At 43.8% G+C, this 16,574-nt stretch overlaps 1 protein-coding gene across 12 annotated transcripts in view; it reads right to left on the bottom strand.

The window, feature by feature from the left end:
• Positions 1–16,574, bottom strand: part of Snrk (SNF related kinase) — a 58,955-nt gene that overhangs the window by 7,653 nt on the left and 34,728 nt on the right. For 9 of the 12 annotated variants that reach the window (XM_031344114.1, XM_031344113.1, XM_031344115.1 and 6 more), the window contains 2 exons: positions 5,436–5,577; positions 876–1,088 (listed from right to left, as the gene is read on the bottom strand). In XM_031344114.1, coding sequence (XP_031199974.1) covers positions 876–1,088; positions 5,436–5,577 — 355 coding nt within the window. Of the gene's footprint in view, positions 1–875; positions 1,089–5,435; positions 5,578–10,967; positions 11,060–13,691; positions 14,452–16,574 lie in introns of those variants that run through there. The other 3 variants (XM_031344122.1, XM_031344124.1, XM_031344125.1) reach the window with 3 other exon arrangements.

Genomic DNA, 16,574 nt, shown 5'->3' with positions numbered 1-16,574 from the left:
AAAAAAAAAAAAAGGCTCTTATTTTGACAGATTTCATGAGCATCTAAACACTGTGCAGGTTCTGGGAGAGTGCAGAAAGGCTCGAGGAGTAGACAGCAAATCCTTTAGGCTTGGGACCATTCATCCCATCCTGCTAAGTACAGTGCAGCCAGAGGCAGCGTGTGACAGCCCCACTGGAGCCACCCCCACAAAATGCATGCTAAGCCTGTCATGATGTTGATCTCTGCACTCACAGTGGGACCTAGGGATGAGATGGGGACACTTCCACAGACACTATGTACCTTGAGACTAAACACCCTGCTCTACTCCTCCTCCACAGGCATCAAGAAAGGCCTGATCACAGCTGACAGTCCTCTAAAATGAAAGGAACACAAAGGCTCACACCCTGGGCCTGGGGCCGGGGATGATAGAGGGCATGGATATATGTCTGCCAGCTGGGAGCTCCATCTGTGCTCTAGCTTAAATGTGGAAAGCCACCATAGGCTTGTGTTTGAACACTTGGTCCCCAAATAATGATGCGTTTGAGAAGACTGTGGCACTTTTAGGAGGCGAAGAGCTGCTGAAGAAGTGAGCCATGGGGGCAGACCTTGTGGTTTTACAGCCTGGCTCTACTTCTTATTTACTCCTGCTTCCTGATGGCAGAAGCAGTGTGAGTAGCCGACCTCCTGATCCTGCCACCACACCTCTCCACCAAAACAGACTACATTCCCTTAAACTATAGGTCAGCATTAAACCCTTCCCCCTTAAAATGCTCTTGGTCACATAGTCAGTCACAGTATTGAGGAAAGGAAGCAGCATGACCCATTAGTGTCTAAAGGCTTCAGGAATCGAGACTCCTAGGCCTCTGTCCCCAGTACTGACAAGCACAGACGTACTCTACGATGGCGTCTCGGTCTGCGATGTCCCCAAGCACCATGCGCTGGATGATGCTATTGTGCTCTTCTTCTGAGAGGTTCTTGTAGGACACGAGGGGAATGTTATACTTGGTGGCTGGTGAGGGGTCCACCCCCTGGAGCCAAGGGTGGCTTTCGATCTCCTCCAGAGAGGCTCTCCTTTTGGGGTCTCTCTGCAGCATCCGTGTGATCAGGCTGTGAAGAAAGGCAGCCCATTACTGAAGCAAGCTGTTTGCAAGGACTAGTAAGATGGCTGTTACCAACAAGCACCATTTCTTACACAGTCACAAAGCAATTTAACTAGGTTCAACAACAAATGAGAATCTGGTGCCACTGTATAAAGTAAAACAATCCCAACTTCTTAGTGTATTGATGAGACATAACTGGCGATGGAAACTTCGGCTGCTGAAAAACAAGCTGGCCCAACGCACACTGGACACAACACGAGCTAGCTCGTGTCATAAGAATAAACGACTCTCCTAATGAAAATAAGACCATGTAATACATTTTTAGAAGTGGACTGGCGAAAAAAAAAATAAACAGGGAATACTTGATAGCTAAAACCAGAGTGAAAGCAGGGATGGGGCAGCCTCATGGCTCCCCGTGTTGTTTGGTTCCTATGACTGGACACAGCAGGCAGCAGGTACTGATGGCAGGTCATGGAAAGCTCTTCAAAAGAAAGAGGACTCCATCTCGGTGCCCAGTGAGAAACAAGAAAGAAATCCACTGTTTAGAGGAAGTTGAGAAGGAAGACATGAACTCTGGTTCTAGAAAATACACAACTCTTATCTATAGAATGTAACTGAAAAAAAATTTCTGAACAATGCTTCAAAAACTAGCACAAATAAAAACCCACAAAGAAAATAAGGTGCCATCAGCAAGACCCTAACACACAGCAAATCAGAATGTAGACGCTGGAAATGCTGAACACACAGCACAGACATCCACTGTTAAATGTGCTTAAAACAAAACAAAACTCCAAACTATGACTACGGAATAGAAATAGGCAAAATTACACTACACAATCCTGAGAAAAAAATAAAAGGGGGCTTCTAAAAGTGAGAACCTCTGTAATTAAAAAAAGAAAACATGGACACATTGAAGAAATTAAATGTAAGAGAATTCATAAAATAAATATAAAGCCAAGACTTTTATATGTAATACATGAAATAAACTGAATGTAATTTGTCTGTAATAAAGGAAATAAAATATAAAGACATATTTTATCTCTAAGCCGAGATAGAAAATACCGAGATGAAGATGAGAAAGTGGAGAAGGCTAACATGCACACAGCAGAAACAAGGACGAGGGCATCGTATGTGAGAAGGTAATAGCTGAGAACTTTCCAAATTCATGCAAGAATGAAAGTCATAAGCTAGGGAGCCTAAGAGGCTAAGCACAATACAAAGAAGCTCTAACAGAAAAGCAGAACCTTGAAGCAGGAGAGTAAGGCAAGACACCTGACTTCTCAGGGACAGCAAAGGATTCTGAGAAACACTGGAGGACAGCGTCATAGCTGAGCAAGAGCCAGAGCGCTATACTCAGCAACGATGTTCATGGTCACATACAGCATAAAGCCATCCCTAAGGAAGCATTAGCCAATAGGTGTTCCCAAAAGAAAAGCTGTAGGATTTAATTTTGGTGGAAAAATATAATTCAACCGAGAGGGGGCTTAGCAAAGTTTGTGTTAAACAGGTGGATGATCATCAACAATATCTGACTTATATAAAATATTAATTCATAGAGTTAGAAAAAATTACTATATATTAGATAATAGTTAAATATTAGGATTTTAAAATGTTTTAGAAGACAATAGAGCTAAGTATTAAGTGTAGATTTTAAAAACTAAAATGACAGTATACATTTCCCCAAATAGCTGAAGAGGAAGCATAGCGTGGGAAGGGAACCCCACCACCCAGGAAGAGGAAGTCAGAAGAGACGTGTGCAGATGCCCCACATCTGCAACTACCATCAATCTCAACAAACGCAGACGGAACAAGCGCCACAGCTGGAAACACAAACGGCCACAAGGTTCAAGGAAGGTGAGGAAATGCCACACAGATGCTGGTCCAAACTAGACCGGTGTGGCTCTCTATCTACCACAGTGAACCAAACAAAAACAGAGTACCTCATCAGAAAGACAGAGCAGTTTGTAACTTATCTACATCTAGTGCCTTTATCTCAAAACTTTCAAAGCAAATGCTGACAAGCCTTATGGGGTAAAATAAAGCCACCCTCACAGTAGAAGATAGTCTCAGAGCAGTGGAGAAAACTGTAAATACAAACAATTCTGAACAGCTAATGAGCTTGACCTTAAAGATGTATATAGACCTCTGACCCCAACTTGAAAATACATTCTTTCAAGAACTCAACTGTAATAATTATTCTTATGATAGACATAAACAAGCCTCAAAAATTTGAAAACACGGTAATATACAGACTATATTCTAACTTAACGATCAAAAGCAATAGCTAATTAGAAATAAAACCACCTTGTAAACAAGACAGGCATAAAATAAGACAACAAAGATTAGGAAATACTTCAAGTTGAATAACAAAGATTATTGATCATATCCAATGTGGAGAGGCTAACCTATCTCAGAAGCATTTAGTCCTAAATATTCTAAAAGTGAGGTGCATGAAGTTCTGAATAGGAAAGCAGCCCCTTGTTAGGCAGACAGATACTGACAGGAGGACAGGAAGACAGTACTGCTGTGAGGTAACAGCATCAGAACCAGTCCTGGGACAGTCACAGAGGGAGTGACAAGCCGCAGATGGCTGATGACAAGCAGGAGGAGCATCCATACAGAGCATGTTTCCAACAGAAAAGCATCACAGTCACTCAAGGAAACATACTGGAAAGCCAGATAAAATGGACATGTTCCTTAAAACACCCCACTCAGAAAAACACATTAGGAAAGGTTGGGGGTTTTTTTGTTGTTTTTTTTCCCTCTCGTTGGAATGGTCCCATAGTTATTAAAAATAATCCCTCTAGAAGGGATACACAATGTCTCAGATCTTAGGAATGGGAGCACCCACGTTGTTTCTGAAACTGGTGGGCTTTCAAATGATGTAGTTGTAAAGTGAACAGATAATGCTTCTGTTTGTTTTTAGCTGGAAGCAGGGACGATAATCCTGAACTATAAATATCTAACCTGCACTTGTGAACGCCTGCTTCCTAAGGGGAAGAGTAAGAGCAGAGACCTAAAATTACCATTGCACATGCACGCACACAAGTTTGTGTACACATACTCATACACGCACATCCTTGCACGTGTCCACACACAGAGGTGCAAGTGGGCACTCACACTGGAAGACATGTGATCCACCTAAAATCAACAACACCCAGTACAGGAGACAGGCTTCCCAAGTACCCTAGCTAAAACCACCATCGCAACCAAGACACAGAGAAAGCCTTCTGTGTGCTCCACCTGCCTAAACCAGCCTCCATGTGCTCCATCCCCAACCTGCCACCAGCACCAACACCAGCACATAGAGTATCTTCTGAGCTCCAGCCTCAATGATACACTTCACACTATCACTTCATATAGTTTTCACAGTAACCCTGTCAAGAACCCTTTCCACTGACACAGAAGCAGCAAGCAGAAAAGCCAGTATTTAAGTCCATAGAATCCCACACCCAAACTGGGGTTCTACCTGAAAGAGAACTGTCAATCGTGCATAGCTCCTCCTTATGGCTTGTCAGGAAAAACTCAAAACTTTGTTAATACAGAAGAAAATATTTTAATTGTAAATCCAATCTCAGCTGGTTCATTTAGAAACATCACTAACTTCAAACAGCCTATCATAGGACTCTCTCTCACAGGTGACAGAGAAACCCCAAATGCCTTTCACAGGACTCTCTCTCACAGGTGACAGAGAATCCCCAATGCGCCAGTCAGTGCTGGCTTCCCACAGTGGCATACAGCAAAGCACATGTGGGAGGGCATGTGAATATAAGACATGCTGTTACTATGATGTGCTACTATGACACAGTCAGGAGGCACCGTGTAATGACATGTTTCTGCCAAACAGGAAAGCCCAACTCTTTTCTGGAAGCTTCAACTCTTGCTTTTTGCCACTGAATTAAAAAAAAAAAAAAAAAAAAAAAAAAAAAAAAAAGGCAGTGGCCAGGGAAGGTCTTAACCACCACTCTGGAGGCTGAAAAGCAAAAAGGATCTCTTGAAAACAGGGGAAAGAATGTTTTGCATTCTCCTGTTGAATTTCTTACCAAATACTAACAACACCAACAGCAGAAATGTAATCTCATAAGCAAATGGACTGGAGTTCTTGCAGGAGAAGGTATGCTGGGTGTTTCTGACGTGTGCTGGGTGTCCCTGAGGTGTTGGTGAATCAGGAGAAGGTGTGCTGGGTGTTTCTGACGTGTGCTGGGTGTCCCTGAGGTGTTGGTGAATCAGGAGAAGGTATGCTGGGTGTCCCTGACGTGTGCTGGGTGTCCCTGACATGTGCTGGGTGTCCCTGAGGTGCTGGTGAATCAGTTTCTGGTTAACGGAGTCGCTTATATGCGCATGCTTTACTTACTCCCTGCACCCTGTAGACACACGGGGTGGCACAGTGTACTTGCAGTCCATGATCATAGTCAGTGTCTCGCTGTCGTTGGCTTCTTGGAAGGGTGGCTGCCCACACACCAGCATGAAAAGGATCACACCCAGGCTCCATATGTCTACAAACCAAAGACGACATTTAAATAAATATCGTAGTATCTAGAAAACTAGGAACATCAGGAAGAGGAAAGGTAGGAAAACAAATATTTTATTCTTAATGTAAAAATATTCAGAGCAGACTACAAAATCTCAACAGAATTGGGTTTAAGCCCTGTCTGATAAGGGGACTGGGAAATAAGTATTCCCAGGCTTCTAAGCCAAGGGACAAGGTCCGCCTTTCCCTGACTATAGCATACCCAGAATCAATGATAAGATATTAAAACTGTGAAACTGGAAAGAACTTGCCTGAGGTCAGCATTACCTCAGTTGCTCCTGACCTCATTCTGGGGTGGTGGCTGGGTCATACAACTCCTGACAGGTATAAAGGAGAAAGCTCAGAGACACTCGAACACCGTATCACACAAATAAACAATGAGAACTGCTCATCAGAACAGGGGAGCAGACAGTTCGGCTGTTAGCACAGGCTGCTCTTGCAGAGATCCTGAATTTGATTTCCAGCACCCATATAGTTCTCATTCCCTCCTGTAACTCCAGCTTCAAAGGACCTGACGCCCTCTTGTGGCCTCCATGTGCACTGCACTCATGTGCACTACCACCCCCACTCCTAACACACACAGTATTCTAAAAGTTTTTTAAAAATTAATTTTTTTAAAAGGAGGAGTTTCTTGTCATCAAAGTATCCCAGTACTGCCCAGCTTTGGACAAACTTCTGTCCTGACAGGATCCTCCTGCCAAGAGTGAAGCTGCAGGAACTAACACCGGAGGAAGCAGAACGGGAACCAACGTCCGTCCTCTCTTGTCTTTAAACAAGCCTGTCAGTGGAAAAACAAAAGTGATGCTTTTTTTGAACTTTTTTTTTTTTTCAGAGAAAAAAAGGGATTTAAAGAAAGCATCACAAATTTTCATTCCAAAAATGAAAATATATGTGTGCTAATATACACACCCACACACATGGCACGAGTAAGTACACACAGGCTCTGATTTGACTAAGAGATCCTGCTTCATTGAGTAAAGTGAAAGAGCTACCGTGGGCAATTTCTGTACATCAACTTTGGGTCTCCATATATATGTGTACACACACCTACATATGCATGTGCCCGCATACACACGCATATACACACACAGAGAAAAATGGAAGAAAGAAGCGTGACAGTAATCTAGTATCCCTAGGGCGCTGCTGTGGGAGTGAGAGGATGAACACTGAAATCTCACTAAGTGTTCAGAGGCACTGAGCTGCCTTCCTTACTCTGCAACAGCAGGCACTGTCCCAGGCAGAGCAGAGGCATGTGACCTCACGACTCTCATGTCACCGAGGAAAGCCAAAGCTAAGTTCCCAGAGGCACAAAGGCAGTAAGAGGAAGAAAACAACCCAAAGGATGGGGACGGTGAGAAGGACAGCAAGGAAGATTCATGGTAAGAAGGCACACTGCTGAGGATGCTGGAACCTCAGTCCTTTCATGGTCTGAACACATGGCCCCTAGCAAGTGGTGTCACTTCCCAGGGTTCAGAGCTTTTAGGAGGGGGCTAGAAAGCACAGGTAGGTAACTAGACATGGCCTTGATGATGGTGGACTGAAACTTCATAGACCCTTCATTTACTTCTGTTAGGAACTTTGGTCACAACAATACAAAACACAACAGTGACACTCGTCCCACCTAGTGTGGTGATGGTGATACACCTGGACATGAGGCTTCAATATTAGAAATTGGTTTGTGGGAGAACAGAGATGAGATTGGAGGCCTAAGATAGGAAAGCCCTAGAGTGCTGTAATCTCTGTTGAGTGGGCCTTTCTGGGTAGAATTCAGAGGACTAAGCCAACAGACACATGAACAGCAATGGCTGTGCCCAATAGGCATGATCACTGTTGTTGCTTTCAGCCAGCTTTACGGGGAACATCAGAAGCAAACGTGCAGGATTTGAAAACTATGAAATGGAACTTGATCACAGTGAAGGCTAAGGAAATAGACATCAGTAAGCTACAGCTAGTACAGGGAAGGTGCAGTTAGCACTAGACCCAGGAAGGGCTCCAGGGTATAAAAGTGCAAAAGCATTTTAAAGCATTCATTTAAAAAGACAGCATCACAGGGATACCCTGAGCAAGCAGTAATTGTCTCCCAAGGTCAGTCTGTGGGTACTCAGAGGCCGCTGCAGCAGGGGTGCAGAGGGGTGCAAGGTCACCCAAGGTCATTCTGTGGGTACTCAGAGGCTGCTGCAGCAGGGGTGCAAGGTCACCCAAGGTCAGTCTGTGGGTACTCAGAGGCCGCTGCAGCAGGGGTGCAAGGTCACCCAGATAGCTCTCGAGCTGGCAGAATTCAGTACTGTCTGTGATACTCAAGCAAGGCAGGAAGCTGGAGGCAGGAGCTGATGCAGAGGCCATGGGGGGGGGGGGTTGCGGTACTGTTTACTTATTTGCTCCCTGGGCTTGCTGCAGTCTGCTTTTTGAGCGCTGGTTACTAACAGTTCTTTCCTGCTCCAAATAAATTAAAAAAATACTTTCTTAGTAAAAAACAAACACACACACACACACACACACACACACACACACACAAATATATATATATAAAATATGTTTTTTCAACTTATAGAACCCATGACCATCAGCCCAGGGATGGCCTCATCCACAATGGGCTAGGCCTTCCCCAAATCAGTAATTTAAAAAATGCCCTAAAAGTTTGCCTACAGCCCAATCTTATGGAGGTTATTTTCTTAATTAAAGTTCTCTCCTCTTGGATGACTTTAGCTTATGTTAAGCTGACATAAAGCTAGCACAGAGCCCATGAGTGTTGCACATGGCAGGGCCACAGGAAGGAACTCAGATGATGCCAGCATATGCTCTAGCCACTGGCCATGGAATGACCAGATTTGATATGCTTGTTGGGTTTCAATCTTTGGTCCAGTCTTTCCTGTTTTCCTATTCCTCCCTTTTAGAAGGGGCATGTTCACTCTGTACCTCTACATAATAAAAATATTTCACACAAGGTTTACAGCTAGGAGACATTAGTCTCAAACAGACTTTGAATGTTGACCCTCAGAACAGCGTAGGGACTGGTATGACTATGGGGGTGAAACACATTTTACATAGAGATGGCCATGAGCCTCCTAAGGCCAGGAGCAAAATGTTAAGGCTAATGTCCGGACTGTTCCTCAATGGCTAATATTCTGAGCCCTTGATCATTAGCTCGAGGTACCATTTGAAAGGATGTGGCATCTTTAGGTTAAACCTGGAAAAAGCAAGTGAGCAGGAACTGGTCTTTGAGGGGTATACCAGGGTCTACTCACTCTCTATTCCTGACCTCCAACACTGTGAGCGTCTTGGATGTATACACCGGGCCCTGCTCACTATTCCTGACCTCCAACACTGTGAGCGTCTTGGATGTATACACCGGGCCCTGCTCACTATTCCTGACCTCCAACACTGTGAGCGTCTTGGATGTATACTCCCACCAGAGAATTTCTAGGTCATACCCTCCCTGCTATGACCTAATGAAATGCTCATTACCTAAGTTCTCATAACCTAAGACAAATCTTTCCTCATTAAGTTGCTTCTTTCAGGTCCTAAAGAAGGTCCCCAGGAGCAGATGTCTATTATAAAGGCCAGTGAGGATGACAGCAGAATTACATCTCATAAGTCGGAGAGGGAGGTGACATTATCTTACTAAAAATTCATCTTAGCACTATTTTATTTTTCCATTAAATGCTTTAATACAGTACAACTATAAGCTCCTGAGCCTGAGGTGCTGGGAGTGCTACCGTCCAAGCCCAGGCTGGAGAAACTGGATACAGAGAAGAAACACCACATTACCTTCATTTTGCAAACACAATAGTAAGCTTATGTGCAGTATGTTAACAACAGAAAGCATCCCAAACCCAAGGGTGGTAATGCTACTACCTCAGGGGACATTTTGACTTCAGACCCAACTATTGGTTGACATAAATGGAAAAATAAATGGTTCCTTAGTTAACATAAAAAAAAAAACTTTCAATTTATGGTAACACAGGAAAAAGAGGCCAAATCTGAATATAGAGGATGGGAGTCACTGGCAGTTCTCAGGAGAACTAGAAATATAATTCTCAAATGAGTCCAGAAGCTTCCCCTACTGGCACATGGTAGGATTGTCAATCACATTATAGTCGAATGGTGCTAATTCTCACCATTTATAGAGTTTACATTAGAAAGTCCTTTTAGGAAGGCTATCAAAAGATCAAATTGAAAACAAGATGGACAAAAGAACATGCCAATTTAAAAAAATAACTTCTAATGTGAATTATCCAAAATAAAAATGAGAAAGTAATGAAATGGGAAGAATGAGAGGCTTCAGATGGAAACCTCTATTATTTCTCTTCAAGCTTTCTTTTAACAGAACTAGTCAGGAGTCCGTAAGTCAACAGAACCAGAATGCTCCAAAGTCAGTGCTGATGAAGCAGCAATGCCTAAAAACCTCCTATACCTGCTAAAACGTACACACCTTTATTCAACTGGCACTTCCTAGCAACTGACATGTGACCTGTGCAAAGACACTGGGGACTATTCTCAGAAGTATGAGGGTCCTGGGAACCTACAACAAAAGCTGGTCCTTTGTCTCCTGTGTGATTGATTAGTCTGATACTTAACTGCCTGTGGTTTACCACACTGAATTCCTATTTACCCAGCAAGAGGTACTGGTCTGAATCCAAAATCACCTGGAGCACTGGTTACTAAAGATTCCTTCCTGCTCCAAACAAGGTTTGTGGTTAGTCCTGAGGATAGTGAAGCTAGCACAAAAATAAATTATCAGGTTATTTCAACAGATTGCTAACAGTGAAGCTGGGCCAGGGCAGTGCTCAGGGGTAGGGTGCTTGCCATGTGTGACCAAAGCCCTGGGTTTGATTACCAGCAGCACAAAATGGCAAACCCAGAGCAAAGCAGAGAAGGGTAGAGGAACCTAGATGAGCCTCTCACACATGCAGCAAGCTGTCTCTAGCACCCTCGGTTTCACTATTCTCTACTAAAACATGGCTTCAGGGGGAAGCAGTCCTTCCTCAGCAGAGCCAGGAGGAGTGGCTCACCATGGTGGTCTCCACACTTCCTTTCAGCAAGACTTGAGAGAATCAAAATGTTCTGCGCAACTAAAAATCAATGCCTCCTGAAGTAAGCTAAAATATTTGTCCCAAATTGTCCCCATCTGTGGTCCAGCCTCATCAATGGCACTTCTATACTTTATCTAACCTTAGGAAACAGCATTGCCCATTTACTCAACAGGTTCTTGGACTCCCAAGTCAAGGACACAATTCTAATGTGCTTTGACTCTCCAAGAGCTCCCCCTATAACTCTCATCTTCTTTAAGCTCCTTCACATTGCCCTCCAGCCTGGAGATCTAGGACCCAGGATCATAACTGAGGTGGTCATTACCTTTTCACCATTGTCCAGAGGTCCCTGCATGCAGAACACATTCTCTGGACCCAGCTGGGCCTGCTACTGCGGTGAACCTGAGTCCATGCAGAGTACAGTTCTGTAAATACTGTGGAAATAGCACCTCCAGACTGCAAGGGTGCAGTGCTTATTCCTATCTTCCAAAAAAGCAAAGCTAAGAGGAGAAAGCCTCTAAGAAGTGTATAGCAGACTGCAGAGGGCAATCAGTGACCACTAGGAGCAGTTTGCTTTAGTCAGCTGTTTACCACCTTGTGCAAACTTGTTTGCTCAAGTCAAAACAGGAAAAGTTCAAGAACCTAAAGAGTTATCAGCCACACTATGAGCTTGCACATACACATGCATCCATACTGTGAGCTTGCGTGCACACACACACACACACATCCATAGCTACACTGTGAGCTTGCACATACACACACATCTAACACTGTAAGCTTACACACACATCCACATCCACCCTGTGAGCTTGTGCACACACATCTACACTGTGAGCTTACACACACACACACACACACACACACATCCAGGCAGGCAACAGACACTAACTCAGCATTCCTTCACATCCTACTTTACAAACCTAGTGCCAGTCAGGAAACAGCTTTCATAGATGAAGAAAGTAAGATAGGAAAAACAAAACAAAACCACAGGCTACTTCTTTTAGCATGGCTTTATGAGAAGAACATGCATGTTGGGGCAAGAACCTTAACCAACTTATCTAGCTTCCTTCTGTAAGCCTAATCTTTTCTTCTCTCACTTCTCTGGTAACTTCTTGGTCTGGGTATAGAGCAGCGCTCTCTCTCTCTCTCTCTCTCTCTCTCTCTCTCTCTCTCTCTCTCTGTGTGTGTGTGTGTGTGTGTGTGTTATTCTTTACAGGAACAAGAATGAAGGGAGAAAGAAGGAGGCCACAAAATAGTCCTGCATTCTTGGAGAGAGGGAGCCTTCACTTGTAATGGGGCAATCTGTGGGGTTCCCTCAAGGGGCTCACAGATCAGTCTCTCCATAACAAGAGTAATAAAAATTCAATCTTTTCCTTCCTTCTTTTCTTTCCCTTCTTTTGGTTTTTCAAGACAGAGTTTCTCTGTGTAGCTCCGACTTTCCTGAAACTCCCTCTGTGGAGCAACCTTTGCCTCCCAACTGCTGGGATTAAAGGCATGCACCACCACTGCCTGGTGGATTATTTCTATTTTTAACACAAGTAATTGCTTCAAAGATTAGGAACACTCAGTAAACGCAGGTATATTCCACAAAAGTCTATAGCTGTCATAAACATTTTTTTTTTCTAAAACTAGGACTGCTGACCATCTTTGTATGTATGTATACATGTATATGTGTGTGGAGATGTATATGGCTATGTATGTGTATGTGCGTGCATGTGTCTGTGTGATCTCGATACTAACACATGGAGAGAATCTAAGGAATCAGACAGGGTTGGTGGCTATTTTGACTACTTCTATTTCCCTGCTTCAGGACAGATTGATTTGCATGTTCTTGGTGAAGGGAACACCGAAGACAGAGCAAACACAGGTGGCCACCCATTTATATTCCAAGACAAAGTCCAACTGAATGCACTGATAGTCTCAAATTTTCTACCTAATCAAAACAACCCCTCAAGGAACTGTTGAAGACAATGGTGAAGAATTAGTTACAAATGCACACCTTTACAAAATTAGAACTTTTTGATCTACCTCCCTTTTATAAGCTCTAGGGGGAAATCCCTAGCTGTCATTCAGTTTTATTGTAGTACTGATCTCAAAGTCTGAGATGTTCACATCACCAAAGTAAAAACCATGGGGGTAGGGGTATGAGCACAGCAGCACACATCAAGAGAAAAGGGTGTGGACACAGCTGCACACAGTAAGAGAAAAGAGTGTGGACACAGCTGCACACATCAAGAGAAAAGGGTGTGGACACAGCTGCACACAGTAAGAGAAAAGGGTGTGGACACAGCTGCACACAGTAAGAGAAAAGGGTGTGGACACAGCTGCACACAGTAAGAGAAAAGGGTGTGGACACAGCTGCACACAGTAAGAGAAAAGGGTGTGGACACAGCTGCACACAGTAAGAGAAAAGGGTGTGGACACAGCTGCACACAGTAAGAGAAAAGGGTGTGGACACAGCTGCACACAGTAAGAGACAAGGGTGTGGACACAGCATCACATGGTGAGAGACAAGGGTGTGGACACAGCAGCACACAGCAAGAGACAAGGGTGTGGACACAGCATCACATGGTGAGAGACAAGGGTACGAACACAACAATACACAGCAAGAGACAAGGGTGTGAACACAGCAGCACATGGTAAGAGACAAGGGTGTGGACACAGCAGCACGTGGTGAGAGACAAGGGTGTGAACACAGCAGCACACAGCAGCACATGAGAGACAAGGATGTGGACACAGCAGCACGTGGTGAGAGACAAGGGTGTGAACACAGCAGCACACAGCAGCACATGGTGAGAGACAAGGATGTGGACACAGCAGCACGTGGTGAGAGACAAGGGTGTGAACACAGCAGCACACAGCAAGAGACAAGGGTGTGAACACAGCAGCACACAGCAAGAGACAAGGGTGTGAACACAGCAGCACATGGTGAGAGACAAGGGTGTGGACACAGCAGCATACAGCAAGAGACAAGGGTGCGAAGACAGCAGCACAAGGCAAGGACTCTTTCACGACTCAAGTGTGGATGTTCTTTCAAAGGGGTACCCACCACTAGAGAACGCTTTGTCAGGACACAGTGACTTCACAGCTGGTTCCAAGTAGTAAACTGAACACTTCAAACCCCAACTCAGTCTTATACAACCCGTTTGACTCTGAACACAAAGTAGAAATGTCTCCACTCAGGACAAATGTGGTGTGTCTCCTTGCATCTGTCTGGTTAGCACACCACAGTTAAGAGTATGAATAACTGGCACTTGACAAACTTGAAGTCTCTTTGGTTTAACAGCTGCTGAGGGGAGGCTGCCACTGATTCTGCATACAACTAAAAGTGTACTAAAGATGGGTGAAAAGCCAGCCAAGCGTCAGCTGCACAAGTCCCTTTACATGGAAACACCAGCTGAGACAAACAGGCTTCCTTCAGAAGTCACAAAGTGTTTAATGAATCGAAGCTTAGGGAAACTGAGGCATGTGTTTTAAAAGGATAACAGCATCGCCCTAGAAAACATAAAATGTTAAAATTTCCAGAAGGCTTAGCTTAGCTTCCTTGTTAGAAGAGAAAAATAATGAACTTTAAGGTAGCACTGAGTTCCACAATTATCACATCGATGTATCTATTCTTGAGTCAGTTGTCTACACCTGACACCTCAACTAGACATGGGACATACAAATGTACACAACTTGTCTTCCTATATTCAAAAAACAGCAGGATGTCTTCTAGAAATTTCAGCAAATATATAATCTACTTGACTCCTTCAGACTGTGCCTTCATATTACAACTTTAGCCAGAAAGCTCTCTAAAAACTGGCTACCTACTTCTTGGTTGTAAAGTGAATATTTACTGTTTTCTGATTGTGAAAGCAAAGAATACTTAATGCCAGTAAGAAAGCCCTACTGGCAGCCTGTTAAGACATCCCCCCCCACCCCGCCCCCCCAAGCTCTGACATCATAAACGATCATGAATACTAGCCTGTTAAAGACTCTAGAGTGCTGATCATTTCCCTCAAGTTCTTTAAGGTGTAACTTCCATACATCCCAGTTCTTAGGGTACATTCAGAAAGTTACATAAGTACCCCACAGTCAGGTACAGACCATCTTCACCTCACTGTCTGTATGGTTTCTATGTGCTCCCTGTGGTTAAACCCAGCTTCCTGCACAACCCCCATGGGTCTATTTTGTGTCCTCCAAGCTTTGCCATAAAGTATAGGCCTGTGGTCTCATCAGAGCACTTGAGGCTCCTGATCAGGAGCACTCAATGGCATAGCCGTTCAACTTCGCCCACCCTGGGACAGTTATGAACAAAGCAACTAAAGGCAATGTTCTTGCTTAGGTTTTGGGAGGTGGGGACATGTGTGCTGGAGACTGAACCCAGAGAAAGAACTCTACTACTGATCCACATTCCCAGTGTTTACAGGCTATTATATTAACACAAATGCTCACTTGCCTGGAGTAAAAGCCCAAGCGTGTACTTGCTGGATGCTTGCTAAGTTACTGTAGACTATAAATGTCGCCATTTCTAAAGAGGTAATTTGATCTTATGTTCCATCAGCAAAGTGCTGAAGTTTGGGTTGTTCCATCCAAGTCCCATCAAGTTGAGTCTGAGTGTCCCTGTCACTCCTTGCTATTATCAGTTCTAAAAATTACACACAAGTCACCACAGTGTGAGTTCCACAATAGCCAGGGCTACACAGAGAAACCCTGTTTGAAAAAAAACAAAAATAAAATAAAACAAAACAAAAATTACAACCATCTTAATAGGTATGATTTTTAAACTTGTGCTTCTTGAGTGGCCAATGGGACACAGTGCCTAGGTGTGTTCATTTGGCATCTCTTTCTCACTCTGTAAATGTCTTTTTGTTTTTGCTTTTTTGAGACAGGGTTTCTCTTTGTAGTCCTGGCTGTAAACCAGGCCAGCCTTCATCTCAGAAATCGGCCTGCTTCTGCCTCCGAGTGCTGGGATTATAAAGGTGTGTGCCACCACTGCCTGGTAGCTCTGGTCCATTCTTAAGCTAGGCTGCCTTTGATCACTGAGTCATTTTTATTGTTATAGTTCTGCATTGTTTTTGTTTTCATTTGTGACAAAATGTTGCTGTTTGGTCCAGATTGGCTTCCAGCTCATGAACCTACCTCAGATACCATGCCCAGTTACCAGGCAGAGAGTGTTCAATACATTCTGGAAACAAATTCTTTATCAGGTAAATGATTTGCAAGTATTTTCTCTCAGCTTATGATTCAGTATCTTTTAAGAAGCTGGAATAAACTCTGATGAAATGAAATTTAGATTTTTTTTTTTAAATGAAACATGTTTTTCGTTGTGACGAAACATCTAAAACAGCTTTGCCTGAGCTGAGATGGCAAAGATTGCCATGGTTTTCTTCTAGAAGCTCTTACATTTCGACCTATGAGGCAAGCTGAGTTTATACAAATGGTAAAGGTCCTATCTATCTAAGCGCTCTTTCTGCTTGCAACCATATTGAAAAATTGAAATTTCTCCATTGAATTAGTTCAGCACCTTTTTTCTGAGAAGCAGCTGATGACTGTGTATGTATGTATGTGTGGACTGTCCAGCTGACTATGTGTGTATGTATGTGTGGACTGTCCAGCTGACTGTGTATGTATGTATCTGTGGACTGTCCAGCTGACTGTATGTGTATGTACCTGTGGACTGTCCAGCTGACTGTGTGTGTATGTCCTGTGGACTGTCCAGCTGACTGTGTATGTATGTGTGGACTGTCCAGCTGACTGTGTATCTATGTACCTGAGGACTGTCCAGCTGACTGTGTGTGTATGTATGTGTGGACTGTCCAGCTGACTGTGTATGTATGTATGTGTGGACTGTCCAGCTGACTGTGTATGTATGTACCTGGGGACTGTCCAGCTGACTGTGTATGTATGTGTGGACTGTCCAGCTGTGTATGTACCTGTGGACTGCCCA

Source organism: Mastomys coucha, unplaced genomic scaffold, assembly GCF_008632895.1.
Source record: "Mastomys coucha isolate ucsf_1 unplaced genomic scaffold, UCSF_Mcou_1 pScaffold23, whole genome shotgun sequence".
Lineage (NCBI taxonomy): Eukaryota > Metazoa > Chordata > Mammalia > Rodentia > Muridae > Mastomys > Mastomys coucha.
This window is presented reverse-complemented; position numbering and strand designations above follow the sequence as displayed.